At 39.3% G+C, this 15,320-nt stretch overlaps 5 protein-coding genes across 5 annotated transcripts; 3 read left to right on the top strand and 2 right to left on the bottom strand.

Moving 5' to 3' along the window:
• Positions 1-392: 392 nt before the first annotated feature.
• On the top strand, positions 393-5,923 carry EV154DRAFT_583989 (P-loop containing nucleoside triphosphate hydrolase protein; the record flags this gene model as incomplete). The annotated part of the gene is made up of 10 exons (XM_051606724.1): positions 393-560; positions 626-758; positions 818-1,055; positions 1,140-1,264; positions 1,324-1,406; positions 1,475-2,695; positions 2,754-4,634; positions 4,716-5,244; positions 5,301-5,683; positions 5,744-5,923. The coding sequence occupies 10 exons, from the start codon at positions 393-395 to the stop codon at positions 5,825-5,827; spliced, it is 4,845 nt and encodes a 1,614-aa protein (XP_051450262.1). The 3' UTR covers positions 5,828-5,923.
• A 1,312-nt stretch (positions 5,924-7,235) lies between these two features.
• On the top strand, positions 7,236-10,278 carry EV154DRAFT_533008 (uncharacterized protein). The gene has a single exon (XM_051603952.1). The coding sequence runs from the start codon at positions 7,298-7,300 to the stop codon at positions 10,232-10,234; it is 2,937 nt and encodes a 978-aa protein (XP_051450261.1). The 5' UTR covers positions 7,236-7,297; the 3' UTR covers positions 10,235-10,278.
• A 138-nt stretch (positions 10,279-10,416) lies between these two features.
• EV154DRAFT_557191 (uncharacterized protein) lies at positions 10,417-12,200 on the bottom strand. Its single transcript, XM_051605410.1, has 3 exons — positions 12,079-12,200; positions 11,861-12,004; positions 10,417-11,799 (listed from the first exon to the last, which is right to left on the bottom strand). The coding sequence occupies exons 1-3, from the start codon at positions 12,184-12,186 to the stop codon at positions 10,444-10,446; spliced, it is 1,608 nt and encodes a 535-aa protein (XP_051450260.1). The 5' UTR covers positions 12,187-12,200; the 3' UTR covers positions 10,417-10,443.
• Positions 12,201-12,347: 147 nt separating this feature from the next.
• EV154DRAFT_158473 (uncharacterized protein) lies at positions 12,348-14,629 on the top strand. Its single transcript, XM_051594145.1, has 4 exons — positions 12,348-12,439; positions 12,496-12,846; positions 12,925-13,873; positions 13,943-14,629. Exons 1-4 carry the CDS (start codon positions 12,437-12,439, stop codon positions 14,569-14,571), a joined length of 1,932 nt encoding a protein of 643 aa, XP_051450259.1. The 5' UTR covers positions 12,348-12,436; the 3' UTR covers positions 14,572-14,629.
• Positions 14,630-14,686: 57 nt separating this feature from the next.
• Positions 14,687-15,320, bottom strand: EV154DRAFT_432862 (uncharacterized protein; the record flags this gene model as incomplete). Its single annotated transcript, XM_051596694.1, has 1 exon — positions 14,687-15,320. A coding segment is annotated over one exon (634 nt), but the record flags the coding sequence as incomplete, so codon positions are not given.

The following is a 15,320-nucleotide window of genomic DNA, read 5'->3' as shown; positions in this document are numbered from 1 at the left end:
GTATTCTCATTGTTTACGACATATAAACAGTTAGAACATCCCCAATGTACGTGCGCTCTTTTTCTTTATCGTTTCTATTAACTTCTTTTTTCCCGTAGACCTGCATCCCCTAAAACAAAAATAGAAAAGGCCTCTTCTGGTGCCTTTTATGCTCAACCTAATACTGTTATCAACATTCTAAATATTTACGCCTTGGAGGGTCATCCGTACACTATGCTAAGCTTACCACCACACTATTTGTTTTTACAAGCCTGCTGTATGTGCACACCGTGACAAATGCAGATTAGGTCCGGAAAACGTTTGTGTTACCACCGTATTGACTTGGAAACATTTTTTTCCAATTCATATTTCTTTTCTTTCACTGTATATCTTTTTTACAATATAAAACCGACATGGCCGACGTATTGTCTTCGGGAGTTGCACAAGCAGTGCAAGTATTCACAAAGGGAACCAGTGCCTGGTTTGAAGACGAAGATGAGGCTTGGATTTCCGCATCTGTTACTTCAAAAGAGGAATCAGGAACAGGCGTAAAAATTTTATTTGAAGATGATGGCGGAAGAGTAAGTGAATGCTTTCCTTGTGTATGGGCTTTCTTTTGAATATTGAATATCTTCTCCTTTACTAGCAACATGTGTTTGAAAGTACGTTTGCTTTGCTTGAAAAACAAAAGGGTGCCAATTTGCCGCCCTTGAGAAATCCACCAAGGTTAGAAAATACCGAGGATTTGACTAACCTGAGTTACTTGAGTGAACCTTCAGGTAAGATTATCTATATGTGTTGTATGCACGTAAACTGAACACGATTTTCTTATCTGTAGTTTTAAATACAATCCGTACCCGTTATTTTCAACGGAATATCTATACTTACTCCGGTATCGTCTTGATCGCTGCCAATCCCTTTGCAAGCGTGCCATTGTATGAGCCTGACATCATTCAACAATATTCCGGTAAGAGACGTGGAGAGTTGGAACCTCATTTATTTGCTATTGCTGAGGATGCCTACAGATGTATGGTAAGAGAGAAATCAAATCAAACGGTGGTTGTTTCCGGTGAGAGGTAAAAAAAAAGGGAGAGAGAGAATTGTTGATGATAATGTTGTCATGTGTTTACAAACACTTTTTTTCTTTCTTTATAAAATAGTGGTGCTGGTAAAACTGTATCAGCTACTCATATTATGAGATACTTTGCCACTGCTGATGATAAAGATTCTGGCAAAGTAAAGGATGTAACACAGGGAATGACAGAGGTTGAAGAACAAATTATGGGTACAAAATAATTAAAAAAAAAAAAGAGAGCTAAGCCCTGATTAACACACTATGTTTAGCCACAAATCCCATTATGGAATCGTTTGGTAATGCCAAAACCACAAGAAATAACAACAGTTCAAGATTTGGTAAATATATCGAGGTATGTGGTATTGGAAAGAAAGGATAGAGCAATTTAAAAATAGTAATAATAAAAAAAAATTCGGCCAGATTCAATTTGATAACCGTCAAAATATTGTGGGTGCGAAAATCAGAACCTATCTCCTGGAAAGATCCAGATTGATCTTTCAGCCCGAAGCGGAGAGAAATTACCATATTTTCTATCAGCTTTGTTTAGGTGCTCCTATCAATGAACGTAAGAATCTCGAGTTGGGTGACTGGAGTAAATTTCACTACTTAAATCAAAGTGGGATCGGATCCATCCCTGGTGTTGATGATGTCGCTGAATTTGGAGACACACAGAAATCCCTTTCGCTCGTCGGTATTGCTGTTGAACAACAATGGCAAATCTTCAAGCTATTGGCAGCATTACTTCATATCGGTAATATTGAAATCGCCGGTCGTAACGACGCAACCTTATCCGAAGATCAACCTGCTTTGGTCACTGCCACTAAATTGCTCGGCATCAAAACTTCGGAATTTAGAAAATGGTTAGTGCGTAAACAGATGATTACAAGAAACGAAAAAATCGTTTCCAATTTAAATCCCGTTCAAGCAACTGTCGTCCGAGATTCCGTCGCCAAATACATCTATGCCAGTTTGTTTGATTGGCTGGTCAAGGTCGTTAATGACAGTTTATCCTGTCAGATTGAAGGTTTGGTCGAAACTTTTATCGGTGTTTTGGATATTTATGGTTTCGAGCATTTCAAGAAGAATTCCTTCGAACAGTTCTGTATTAATTATGCAAACGAAAAATTACAACAGCAGTTCAATCAGCATGTCTTCAAGTTAGAGCAAGAGGAGTATGTCAAGGAAAAGATCGACTGGAAGTTTATTGATTTCAGTGATAATCAGAAATGTATTGAAGTCATCGAATCAAAATTGGGTATCTTGTCTCTTTTGGATGAAGAATCCAGAATGCCTTCAGGTACAGATCAAGGCTTTTGTAATAAGCTTTTCTCCAATTTCTCTGATCCCAAATACAAGGATTATTTCAAAAAACCTCGTTTCTCAAACAGCGCGTTTGTCGTCGTGCATTACGCTCATGCTGTCGAATATGATTCCGAAGGTTTCATTGATAAAAATAAGGATACTGTTCCTGATGAGCTCTTGACCTTATTACAAAATGCCGATTCGCCATTCTTGGTCGATATGCTTGCTACAGCTACCGCTGCTGCTTCTGCCGCTAGTCAAGAATCAAAACCTGTAGCTCCTGTCAAAAAGATGGGTATGGGTGTGGCCAAGAAACCTACTTTGGGTTCCATTTTCAAGGTAGAATGTTTGGACATAATCATTTTTTTTCTCCTATAACTAATTTATTTCGTGACAGTTATCATTGATTAGTTTAATGGAGACCATTAGTAAAACCAATGTGCATTATATTCGTTGTATCAAGCCTAACGAAGGTAAGGTGCCTTGGGGATTTGAGCCCAACATGGTTCTGTCTCAATTACGTGCTTGTGGTGTGTTAGAAACCATTCATATCAGTTGTGCTGGTTATCCTTCCAGATGGACCTTTGAAGATTTTGCCGATAGATTTTATGCACTTGTGAACTCTCAATACTGGGATCCTAATCTTCGCCCCGACATCAACAAGTTGTGTCATGTTATTTTGGACAAGTACATCAAGGACTCTGACAAATATCAGATCGGTCTTACCAAGATCTTCTTCCGAGCAGGTCAGTTAGCCTATCTTGAAAAATGTCGTCGTGAGCGTTGGGATGAATGCACCATCTTGCTTCAAAAGAATATGCGACGTTTCATTGTTCGTATCGGCTATTTACGTAAACTCGACTTGATTTCGAAATTGCAAAGAGTGGCGCGACAAAAAATGGGTGTGCGTAAATTGGAAATGATTCGCGAGGATATCGCAGCCACCAAAATCCAAACCCAATGGCGTCGATACATTCAACGTAAACGCTACTTACAACAACGTCAGTTTATCATTCATTTACAAGCTGCTGTTCGTTCTCATTTGACCCGAAAGACTTTTGCCAACATTCGGGAACATTTTGCTGCCATCAAGATTCAGAGCTTGTTACGTGGCTGGGTCGTTCGCAAAGAGTATCAGGCCAAGCGAAATTACATGATTCAACTTCAGACCAGTATTCGTCGTCATTTAGCAAGAAAGGCCTTACTTGTACTTAAGCATGATGCTAAATCCGCCAACCATTTCAAGGAGGTTTCCTACAAATTGGAAAGTAAAGTGGTTGAACTCACTCAAAGCGTGACCCAATACCGAGACGAAAAAGATCAATTGCGTTTAAAGGCCAACGACCTTGAAACACAAGTAAAATCTTGGGCAGAGAGGTACGAAAAATTAGATTCTAAAGCCAAATCCCTTGAAAAGGATTTAGAGGGTCCCTCAGATTTAGAAGTTCAACTCGAGGCTTTACAGACTGAACGCAACGGCTTACAAACAGAATATAGAAATTCTCTGGAGCGTATCAAGAAGCAAGATTCCGAAATCGCTCGTCTCTCGGAGGATTTAGCAAGACAAAAGGAAGAAATCACCAAACTAAGACAATCCAACAATCAGCAACAGCTGATGAAGTCATCCCCCGTCAGTCCTGGTGGCGCTTTCTCTGTTGCGGGTGATGAACCCGATGTCGCTGAACTCAAGAGTCAAATTGTGGCTTTGAAGGCACAACTCTCTCAGTCTTTGAAGAATCATCCCAAACGTCAAGCCTCCATCAATGCATATCGTACTTTGTCTCCTCAACGTGGTGGTGGTGGACGTGGTATGTCTCCCGATAACTATAGCCGTGGTAGATCACCTAGTGCAGATCCTCGTGGTCGTTCCCCTAGCGTCTTGAATGGCAACAACGTGATGCGCCGTACTAGTATCGGTGACCGCAGAATGGAAAACAAGGTGCCTAGCAAGGTTGTTTATGCTGAACCAGATCAAATGATCCCTAAACAAATTGACCAGCGCGGTAGTTTGGAAGTAGAGAAGAAGACTAACCCAGAAGACGCCATCAATTTACTCTTACAAGATTCTGAATTATTAGAAGAAGAAATCATTGAAGGCTTAATTCATACCTTGAAGATTGTTCCTCCCGAGATGCAAAAACTTCCTGCGCGTGAAACTGTATTATTCCCTGTACATATTATTGGTAAATGTGTCACACAAATGTGGCGCCTTGGTTATTTGGTGGAGTCTGAGCGTTTATTGTTTAGAGCAATGGATACGATCCAAAAGGATTGTTTGGTAAAGTAGAAATAATTAGTTAAAAGGGAAGATGATAATTTGTGCTTACTTTTTTTTCTTTCTGTTTGTTTTTGTATTTAGTCATTCACTGGCGAAGATACCATTGTCCCTTGTTCTTACTGGTTATCCAACACACATGAATTGCTCTCACTCGTATACTCTGTTGAACAAGAGCTTGAACGTGAAATGCATTATAATTCGATCCATGGTTGCCGCGCCGTGGGTTGGCACGATTTTGAAAAGCTTGTGTCTACCATGAAATTCGAGCTTCAATGTCTTCAAGACAACATCTATCATCACTGGTTATCTGAATTGAAGAAGAAGTTGAACAAGATGGCTATTCCTGCTGTGATTGAAAACCAATCTTTACCTGGATTCATTGCCAGTGACTCGAACCGTTTCTTTGGTAAAATTTTGTCTGGTAACAATCAACCTGCTTTCTCGATGGATGAACTGTTGAACTTCTTGAACCGTATTTATCGTACCATGAAGAGTTATTATGTCGAACCCTATGTGATGGAACAAGTCTTGACCGAGCTGTTAAAGTTGATTGGTATCACTACATTCAATGACCTTGTAATGAGACGTAACTTCAATTCTTGGAAGAGAGGTAATTTGGTTTTTGCTACAAAATATATAAAAATACTAAATATTCATTTTGAACAGCTATGCAAATTCAGTACAATATCACACGTTTGGAAGAATGGTGTAAGGCCCACGACGTGTCTGAAGCTACCAACCAATTAGAACACTTGATGCAAGCTACCAAGTTGTTACAATTAAAGAAGGCTACATTGGAAGATATTAAGATCATTTACGATGTGTGTTGGTTCCTTGCACCTACTCAAGTTCAAAAGCTGATTCAAAACTACAGTGTCGCAGATTATGAAGATCCTATCAGTAACGAGATTTTGCGAGCCGTAGCATCACGTGTGAGTAGTGGCGATACAGGTGATATATTGTTGCTGGATAATGTGTCGATTGAAGATAGCGAATACGATCAACCTGAGCCCCATAATGTTGTAGCCAATTCTTATATCCCTGATTACGTAAGTCGAAGCCAATTGTCTATCCCCTATTTCTAACTTTTTATTTATTTATTTGATTAGTTGAACCTGCAAAACGTCCAAAACTTGATTGCATTAATCAATTTAGCAGAAAAGCAAAGACCTCAACGCATGGATTCCATGTAAAAAAAAAAAAGTTAGTTATTGAACAATGATGTGTTCTCTATTATTTTTATGTATATGTATTCCTATCACAACCCTTTTTATAATTTATCATTTGAAGTTTTTTTTTTCTATTTTTTTTTTTAATTTTTTTTGTGGGCGTATGATCTATGATGTATTAAAATAAATGCTATGCATTGGGAACCGTTTAGGGTCTACAAAGCAGCAAAGGTATGTCTATGCAGTCGCAGGCGTTTTTTCATTTCCGAAGATGAAACATCTTGAAACGGCAGGGAATTATCGAATTTTGACGTAAACCTGTTCTTATCCATCGTAAAAAAAAAAGACGGGGTACATCTTTTTTCTTCTTGTATATGTCCAGTTAATATTTTAACATCATATGAATATAGCGTACAATGTACACGTCTTGAAAATCCGCGCAGGTGTATTCGGAGGGTGTGTTCGAAATTTGAAGCGGCAATCTCATTTGGGGCGTTTCGAATCATGCAGTGTTTTCTAGAAATCGCCAAGAAGAAGAATCTTGGAAAAAGTCAACCCAAATTGCAAATTCGACGTGCTTTTTTAACAGATACGTTTTCAAGGAAAAATCTTATACTTCCAAACAAAGACGTAGTCTACAGCTTTCGAGAAGTATTCAAATCATCAAGATATTAGGCTCTTACTTGAGACGTTGACTGGTTGTAGATAGAATCATTCAGCTATACTATACTAATGGCGTTCTAATGATGCATAACCTCCCATTGTTACTGTGATAGAATCAGTAATATGTACTAGGTATCAAAATATCATTTAGGATGCATCTATCATCACCAAATAGTACTCATCTTGAATTATTCAGATCTTGTCGGAAATCGATAACTTTGCCTGGAATCGACAACCTTGCCCGAAATCGACAATAGCCTTGTCGCAAATCGACAGCAACCTTGTCGCAAATCGACAGCAACCTTAGTGGAAATCGACTTAGAACTTTTTTGTTACCCCTCTCAGAGGTAAACCTTTCCAATAATCGACAATCTTGTCTGCCAGGTTTTTTAATCATCAAGCTAATAACAATAATAATAATAAATACTGACCAAAAAGTCAGACTCTTTTGGGCTTGTATCGATACTGGAAAATCAAGAGGTCTATTAAATCTCATAAAGACTCTAACAGTTTAAAAGCTTCTTTTTTTAGAAATAAAAATGACCAATAAAATCTAAACTATTGTATTTACAAAGATTTTTGAATAAGTTGATCACTTTCTACGAATAGGTTGATCAAATCAATCAAGAAAGATCACAAACCTTTTGCATAAAGACTGTATATTTGGGTTGTCGCTAAAAAACAAATTCGCACACGTTTTTTGTATCTTCTTGCGACACGAGACAGGCGGAGTTATTTTAAAAATCCAAGGCCTAAAATATGGAGTGCGAAATTTAAAAAAATAAAAAAAAAACTTGTTTCTTTTTTAATTCATATACCCAAAAGAACGTAATGGACCCTCACGAAGAAAAACCCATTGCATCGCCTACACCCATCAAACCAAACCGCCACCGTGAAACTACTATTTATGCCAAATCCGGCGCCTTAGACACGCCACCTTTTTTAAACACACGCAAAGGATCGACCAGCTCTATTGGAAGCAGTTCGGGCAATGGCAACGGCGGTAGTGGTAGCGGACCCTCTTTTACACAACGTTTAATAGAACGTGGTGTGGCAGTGCCTAGTTCCTTCTCGAGCTGGGATAAAGTGCGCCCCTCTGAAGAGTCTTCCTCACCAGGTTCTTTTGATTTTGATTCGTACTACGGCATGTCACCCTTCATTACACCTTCGTTTTCAACAGCAGCCGAAGCCGCTTCTCATTTTCAACATGATGGTGCACTTTATAAGTCGCTTCGTCACCGGTACGAAAAGGAAAAGACAAATAGTGGAAGCAGTATTCGTTTATTAAGTGAAGATGAAGAAGATGGAGGCGTTGTGTCGTCACCCGAGTTTACTAAAAAGAGTCTTAGCGAGACGACACAAGACCAGAAGCAACGCAGAAAAGATCGAACAGAAGACAGTGATATTGAATTATCAGATGAAGAAGAGGAAGGAGGCAGTATTACACCTACTCAAAATAAACTTTTCCCTTTGACTCAAAGACCACGTCGATCCAGATCTCCGCTTTCATTTCAGCCTGCTACTGACGATGGTATTTTTGACATTTACAACCCCCAGAGCTATGAAGAACAGGAAGAGCCTGTAGTATTGTCAGAAACAGTCGAAAGGTTAAAGAAACTCTTGATCACAAAACCACCGACACAACAACCCAAACCTCTTCCCAGCCCACCACGTCAACATTTATTACAAACACCTGTATTTCAAGTGGTTAATGCTAATTCCGTCAAGGACCGTTATTTATTTCTATTCAACGATTTACTATTAATTTGTAAACCCATTATGGATGAAAATATCATTGTCAGTACGTCTACCAGAAACAGTTCAGAGAGGAATCGATATCGTTTTCGACCGAATGAAAATTCATTATTTCAAGTTAAGAATATTGTTCAATTGGGTCAATTGACACTTTATATCTCGAAAGAAGATTATTACACAACCACTTCACCTAATTCGGCCATCGAAATTGGGATGGATGGTCGACCTATTTTACCGCCTGCAAGAAAAATTCATCCCATCATGGCATCCGCTTTACGTAAATTCGAAACCAATGCTAATCTAGGCATTCAATACCTGGTAGATAAAGGCGTACTGACACATGATCCTTTATCCATTGCCAATTTCCTGTTCAAAACACCGGACCTCAATCGACGTCAATTAGGTTATTACCTCTCCGATCTCAAAAATGCCGACGTCTATGATGCATTTTTAGAGTGTTTCCGACTGGTTGGATTACGGTTGGATGAGGCACTTCGGATTTTATTGACAACTTTTCGGTTACCTAGTAATTGGGAATCTTTGGAATATTTGATCGAGCGATTTGCCAAAAAATGGCACGACGCCAATCAGAACGTGATTAAATTTCACGAAGATATGGTTGTCAAGGTGGTGGTTGCCATGCTCTTTTTAAACGCAGAATATTGGTACGACGCTACATCAGAAAGAGATGTGTTTTGGTATGCACGCGAACTAAAGGAGCGTCAAGATCGACAGGCTAAGCGAAAGATGAGTGTCATTGATTACCATCGCACTAACATCAGACCCATCAGTAAATTATCGTCATCTGCTACTACTGCCTCTAGTAACAGCAACAATAACAACAATCGACAGAGTGTGACAGTAGAACCGCTTCATTATATCATGGCATTACGAGAACGAGGTGATAAACAACCCACTCTAGAGGACTTTTTGGAGAGATGGAATTACTATGATCAGTACCATTTGGTGCCACGAGAATTCATGGAGGAAATGTACAAGTCCATCATGGAAGAAAAGTTCGAAACAGGATGGGATAATAAGACGGGTAAGAGAATACCGACCAACGAAGAAGAAAATGGCGTGTGTCGACCTAAAGTTGTATCACCCTCAGTGCAGCAAGGATCCCAAGACGTTGTCATTACAGTGATACCACATAGATTACCAACTCGTTTGACAAAGGGAACTCCATCCGAACCCATTGCCATTTCGATTCCCTCTCCCGATAAAGGACTACAAATCAAGTTACGAGGTCAAGATTTAGAGTTCAAACCAAATGTTTTGGATTTTTCAAATTCGTGTATTCAAACGTTTACAATCACTGGTAATACGCTAGGAAGAACATCCCTCATGTTTATCAAGACAGGTGAAAACGCCGGTAATTATGTGAGTCCAACCTTACCGAGAACCAAAAGCGTGGTAGTTGAAAGACCTTTTATGCGTTTCACATTCCAAATCGGCTTTAAACATTCAGAAAAAGACTCGATAAGGAAAAAGCAAGACAAAAAGAAGAAGAAATCCAACACAAAGGAAGAGGACGAGGAAGAAGAGGAAGAAGAAGAAGAAGCAGAGAAGAACCCAAATGTGGTGAATCGCAAATATACCTTTAGTGTGGAGACAGAAGAAGAAAGAATTCAATGGTTAGAAGCTTTAAAGAAATTGGGCGGCTATTTGAACGAGGAAGCCAATCAAGCAAATATAGATAAACTATATGCTTTATCATCTGAATCAAGAGTGGCGTTACAAGTTTTAAAAGAGGTCTTGTTGGCCGATGAAATTAAGAAAGGCACAGTCAGGTCTGCCGACGGAAATGTCAACACACCTTTGGATGAAAATCACCGACATGACCGCACCATACGTTTATTATTACCCAAAAAGAATAATGCCGAAGATATTGTGACAACCAGTACCACCGCCAATGTTGTAACTAAACGAGGACACGAAATTATTAAACTTGTTGTGCAGAACTCTATGGTTCCACTAGTTTTAGGCTTTCTTAAAAACCAAATACCATGATTTAAATAAAGTTTAATACCAACTTATTGTTTCCAGAGAGAGAAAGCTTACATACAAGCTAGTATTTTACATTTGTTAATAAAAAAAATCTCATAGTTAAGTTGTAATTTTTTTAAAGAGTTTAAATGCTTTAACCAGCCGAATCATATTGTATAAGATTTCAAACAAAACGCAATGAGTACTGTACTTTTACATAAAATTTATTAATTTTAATATCTGGGATTGACATGGTATGGTTTGTTTCCTCTGTTATTATTACGAGGGGAGGTTGGTCCAGAATGGGTCTCCACTTCAGGTGAAGCTGCGGCGAAATTGAGCCAGCTAGTATTGGCTTTGGGCACTTCGGGAGTTGCAGATGTTTGACTAGTTTTAATAACGGGAGACTGTCCAGCTTGACTGTTAGATACTGTCTTGTCTTGGATATTAGGTGATTGGACAGTTTGAGCATTCAATGTTTGACTAGCTTGACCATTGGATGTTTGACTAGCTTGACCATTAGATGTTTGACTAGCTTGACCATTGGATGTTTGACTAGCTTGACCATTGGATATTTGACTAGCTTGGCTGTTGGATACATGGCTTGCTTGACTGTTGGATACGTGGCTTGCTTGACTGTTAGATACATGACTAGCTTGACTGTTGGATATTTGACTAGCTTGGCTGTTGGATAATTGACTAGCTTGACTAACAGATTTAGTCAATTCTACTGCTTTCACGGATGATTGTGTCAAAAGTTCCTCCTCATCAGAGGTATCAGCATCAGCAAATCTATCCTCATAATAATGGTCACTGAATTCTTCATTGTCCTCTTCATCTTCATAGTCATCATCTTCATCACTATCCTCGTCTTCCTCCTCCTCAGTATGCTCTTCCTCCGCATTGCCATTTATTTGCTTTGTGGCTAATTCCTTTGCAGCTAATTCCTTTGCGGCCAACACCTTGGCATCTTTTTCCTTTTTAGCCTGTCTGTTTGCAGCGTCCTCTGCTGTGGCAGCTTTTCTTTTTTCTTCCAAAAGATCAGCTTGCTTTTTTAACTCGTTCGCAGCGCTGGGGAAGGTATTGTGGGCTGAAGAAAAAGCGGGTAACATGGATTCGGGGAAGGGTAAAGTGGGGACTGCGCCGGGCACAGCAAAAGTTTTGTTGTCCAACATACTGACATTAGGCATAACGACCCAAATGGGAGGAATGGTGGTGGTATTTGATTGTTGTTCACGATCTGATGCTTGGAAGATCAAACTCTGGATGACGTCCACAATTTGTTTGAATGTTGTCTTGAAACCTTCTGCTACGGGTTCGTCTTTTTCCTCCACCAGATCTCTCATCAATCTGTAGGCAACTCTTTTAAAGTCGTTCTTGTCAGATTTATGCTGGTATTTTTCGGCATAGACAGACGCACCGACCATTTTATCACATAGATAAATTACAGCTTCGGGTTCTAAATCAGGATAGGCGCCTGAAATCATGTAGAGAAATCCTTGTTGAGCTAATCGGACAAGGTAAAAGAAGTGGAGCATAACAAGATTTTCTCTGTACAGGCGATTATCAACTGAGCGGGGGGTATCGGTCTATACAAGAAAAGTTTAATACAAAATTAAGACTGTTTTAGTTTTATGAAGAAGAACTTACGGTCTTGTTGGTGTCGAAATAGATGGCTTCCAGCTTTTCCAACAGTTTGGTGTTAAAAGATCTCTCAGAAATTAACTCGAGCTCTTCTTCTGTAGGTTTGTAATTACACACGTTAATTTGTGCCTCCAGAGTATACGCAGCACGCTATAAAATATAAAACATGAGTGAAACACGCTCTTCATTTTCAAATAATAATAATAATAAAAAAAAATCTTTACCACTTTTGTTCGAATGGCATCAATCTCTTGACGCATAGTTTTTCTCATTTCTTGGGCTTTCTGCCTATACCGCTTCTTTCGGTGTCGATTTTTGGTCGTATCGTTCATGGCGTGTTATAAAGAAGGAATGAAGAGAAAACTGTCAATGTCGCTTTGTCTCTTTTTCACACTCTTTCCTCAAATACGAGTCACGGTTGTGGCGTCACCCCCATCTTAAATTAAAGTCGGGATTACAAAAGAAAAAAAAAAGAAAAAAAAAAAGAACTCTAATCAAATTTGATTAAACAAACATAACACACACAAACTTGTAAAAAGTACAAAAAAGAAAAAAAACCCAATTTTTGGATAGATATCTGTTATGGTAGGTCATACAAATGACACGGTTTGAAGGGGTTTTACTAATAAAGCTTTATTTAGTATCAACAGATCTATAATTACGGGCATTCGCCACAACAACAACAACAACAGCAGCAGCAGCAACAACAACAACAACAACAACAACAACAGCAGCAGCAACAACAGCAACAACATCATCAAGAAGAGAATGACACTAATCGAGAAATAAAACCCGATACCATGTTTTATAATCAAAGTAATAACCAACAACAATATCAATCTTCGTTATCGAGCCCTTATACTATACGATACTCTTCCTTCGATCCAAACAGTTTTGAACACCATCCCTCGCACCAGAATTTACATTACAATCAAGCGCAAGCGCATAATGAAGAACATGCTGGCATGCATTCCTTCAATGGATTCCAGTCCGTAAGTAGTTTTTTTTAAAAAAAAAGCAACTGAAGGAAATAAAAGCTAAACAACAATGTGTGTTTGTGTTTATCCCAGGATATTGTGGCTAGTTTAACCAATTCACCCGTGGGGTATAACCCTGTCGACATACACCATACCTCGAATACAAACACATCGACGATCACAGCTACTGTATTACCTCCGTTAAATACAACACCTATTATGATGGCCCCTTTACAGCACCATCAAACGACATCCCATCAAACGTACTTACTTGCACAAAAGAAACCATTGAAAGGCTCTCCCCGGCCCTCACGTGAAAGAGCTCCATGGACACCCGAAGAAGACCAGCTGTTGAAATTAGCGGTTCAGCTCTACGGCGATAAAACCGAGAAATGGGCCAAGATTGCAGCTTGTGTGCCTGGTCGCACCAACAAGAACTGTAGAAAAAGATGGTTTCATTCCTTGGATCCCTCACTTCGAAAGGGCGCTTGGACGGAAGAGGAGGATCAACTTTTGCGAGAAGGTGTGAGTAAGTACCCTAATCAATGGAGTAAAATTGCAGACATGTTACCTGGTAGAACCGATGATCAGTGTGCAAAACGATGGAGAGAGAGTTTGGATCCCAGTATTGATCGATCCGAGTGGACACAGATGGAAGATGCCTTATTGATGGAGAAATACGAGGAATATGGCTCTCAGTGGCAAAAAATCGCCTTCTTTTTCGACGGTAGACCCGGCTTACATTGTAGAAATCGATGGAGAAAATTACAGCGTATGGTACAGATTAAGAAGGATAAAGAAGGTGCAAATTTAAACGCTCCGTTTTTCAATACATGTGCTCAGGATCAAACCATTCGATTTCAGCAACATGAAGATGACACAAATACTACTAATAACACTAATACCAATAATAATGTACATAATGACACTAATAATAATAACAACAATAATATCCCAAATAATTCACCAAATTCATTCCATCATCTAACTACGCTGCTCTCTCAACAACAGCAACAGCAACAGCAACAGCAACAGCAGCAGCATCAGCAACAACAACAACAACAACAACAACAGCAACAACAACAGCAACATCAGCAACAACAACAACAACAACAACAACAACAACAACAACAACAACAACAGCAGCAGCAGCAGCAGCAACAACAACAGCAACAGCAAAATCAACAGCATCATCAGCAGCATCATCAGCAGCATGATCCTTCCGTATTAGTTCAATTTTCAAATCCACCACCATCAAGTACAACCGAAGAATTTGATGAATACGGAACAGGTGTAAAGCCCTTTGGTTGCGATGTACCTGGATGTTATGCTGTATTTGCGGCTTCTACAGGCTTATTTTATCACATGAAAAATATCCACCCTCACTTAGAAGGAGTCGAAAAGCCTTATCGATGTGCGATGACTAATTGTTCGAAAAAGTATAAAAATATCAATGGACTTCAATATCATATCAAGGACGCTAAAGGAACAACAGGTCATGGTGGCGGCACGGGTATGGCGGGAGATGATGATAGACCTTACCGTTGTACGATTGCTAGTTGTAAAAAAGCCTATAGAACAGCCAGCGGATTCCGTTACCATCAGCAAAATGGTCACAATGTGCAACCCCAATTACCGCAACCACATTTATTATCACAACAACCTCATCTTCAACAACAACAACAGCAACAACAGCAGTTTCGTATGAAGAGAGAGAAATGGGTGATGGAAGGCGTGTAAATAAAAATACCTTCTACCCTCTTACACCTTATGTATAAAGTTGCATTGCCATTTATTGTTTGTATAACATGAAATAAAATAAAATAAAAAAAGTATAAAGCCTACAATAGTTGAACTATTCCGTCATCTTACGCTTTTTGTTCTGTGACAGATCCTCAGGAGGAGGAGACGTCAGCTTACCCTTTTTGACAGGCTTAGGGTTGACAGTGAACATGGGAGTTCTTACGTAATCCTTCAAGACGGTCTTCCATAATTGTAATCCGGTATCGTAAATATTGTGTTCAACACGCACTTCTCTATCAAAGATCAAGGCATTTCTATCTCGGACATCGCTGGTAATATACAGAGGCCATTCGGGGATACCATCGTGATTAGGATCACCAGTTCTTCCAAAGTTAATAATGGCTAATGAGACTTGTTTAGCAATACGATCTCTTTCATAGTCATCACCAGGACCCAAGAATGGATTATCGGTCCAATAGATCAAATTGTCCCAAGAAAAGACAGAATCCACCATATGGGCAGCCTTAATCACATTTTGTACATCATTGGATTCATAATCCCATTCATATAAATACACCTTGTGTCCGTTGCTTGCTAAATTCTCAGCACTTAAGAGAGCAGCAATTCTACACATCACATCAGAACACATGTAACGAGTCACTTCAGAAGGAGGTGATTGAGGAGGCACAATTTCTTCCTTGTACAATTCGTAAGCTCTACGAGCATTTTTAGCACCAAAGATATGA

The sequence above is a fragment of the Mucor mucedo genome (assembly GCF_025094135.1).
Source record: "Mucor mucedo strain NRRL 3635 chromosome Unknown EV154scaffold_269, whole genome shotgun sequence".
Taxonomy (NCBI): domain Eukaryota; kingdom Fungi; phylum Mucoromycota; class Mucoromycetes; order Mucorales; family Mucoraceae; genus Mucor; species Mucor mucedo.
The sequence above is the reverse complement of the archived record's forward strand: the minus strand, read 5'-3'. Positions and strand labels throughout refer to the sequence as shown.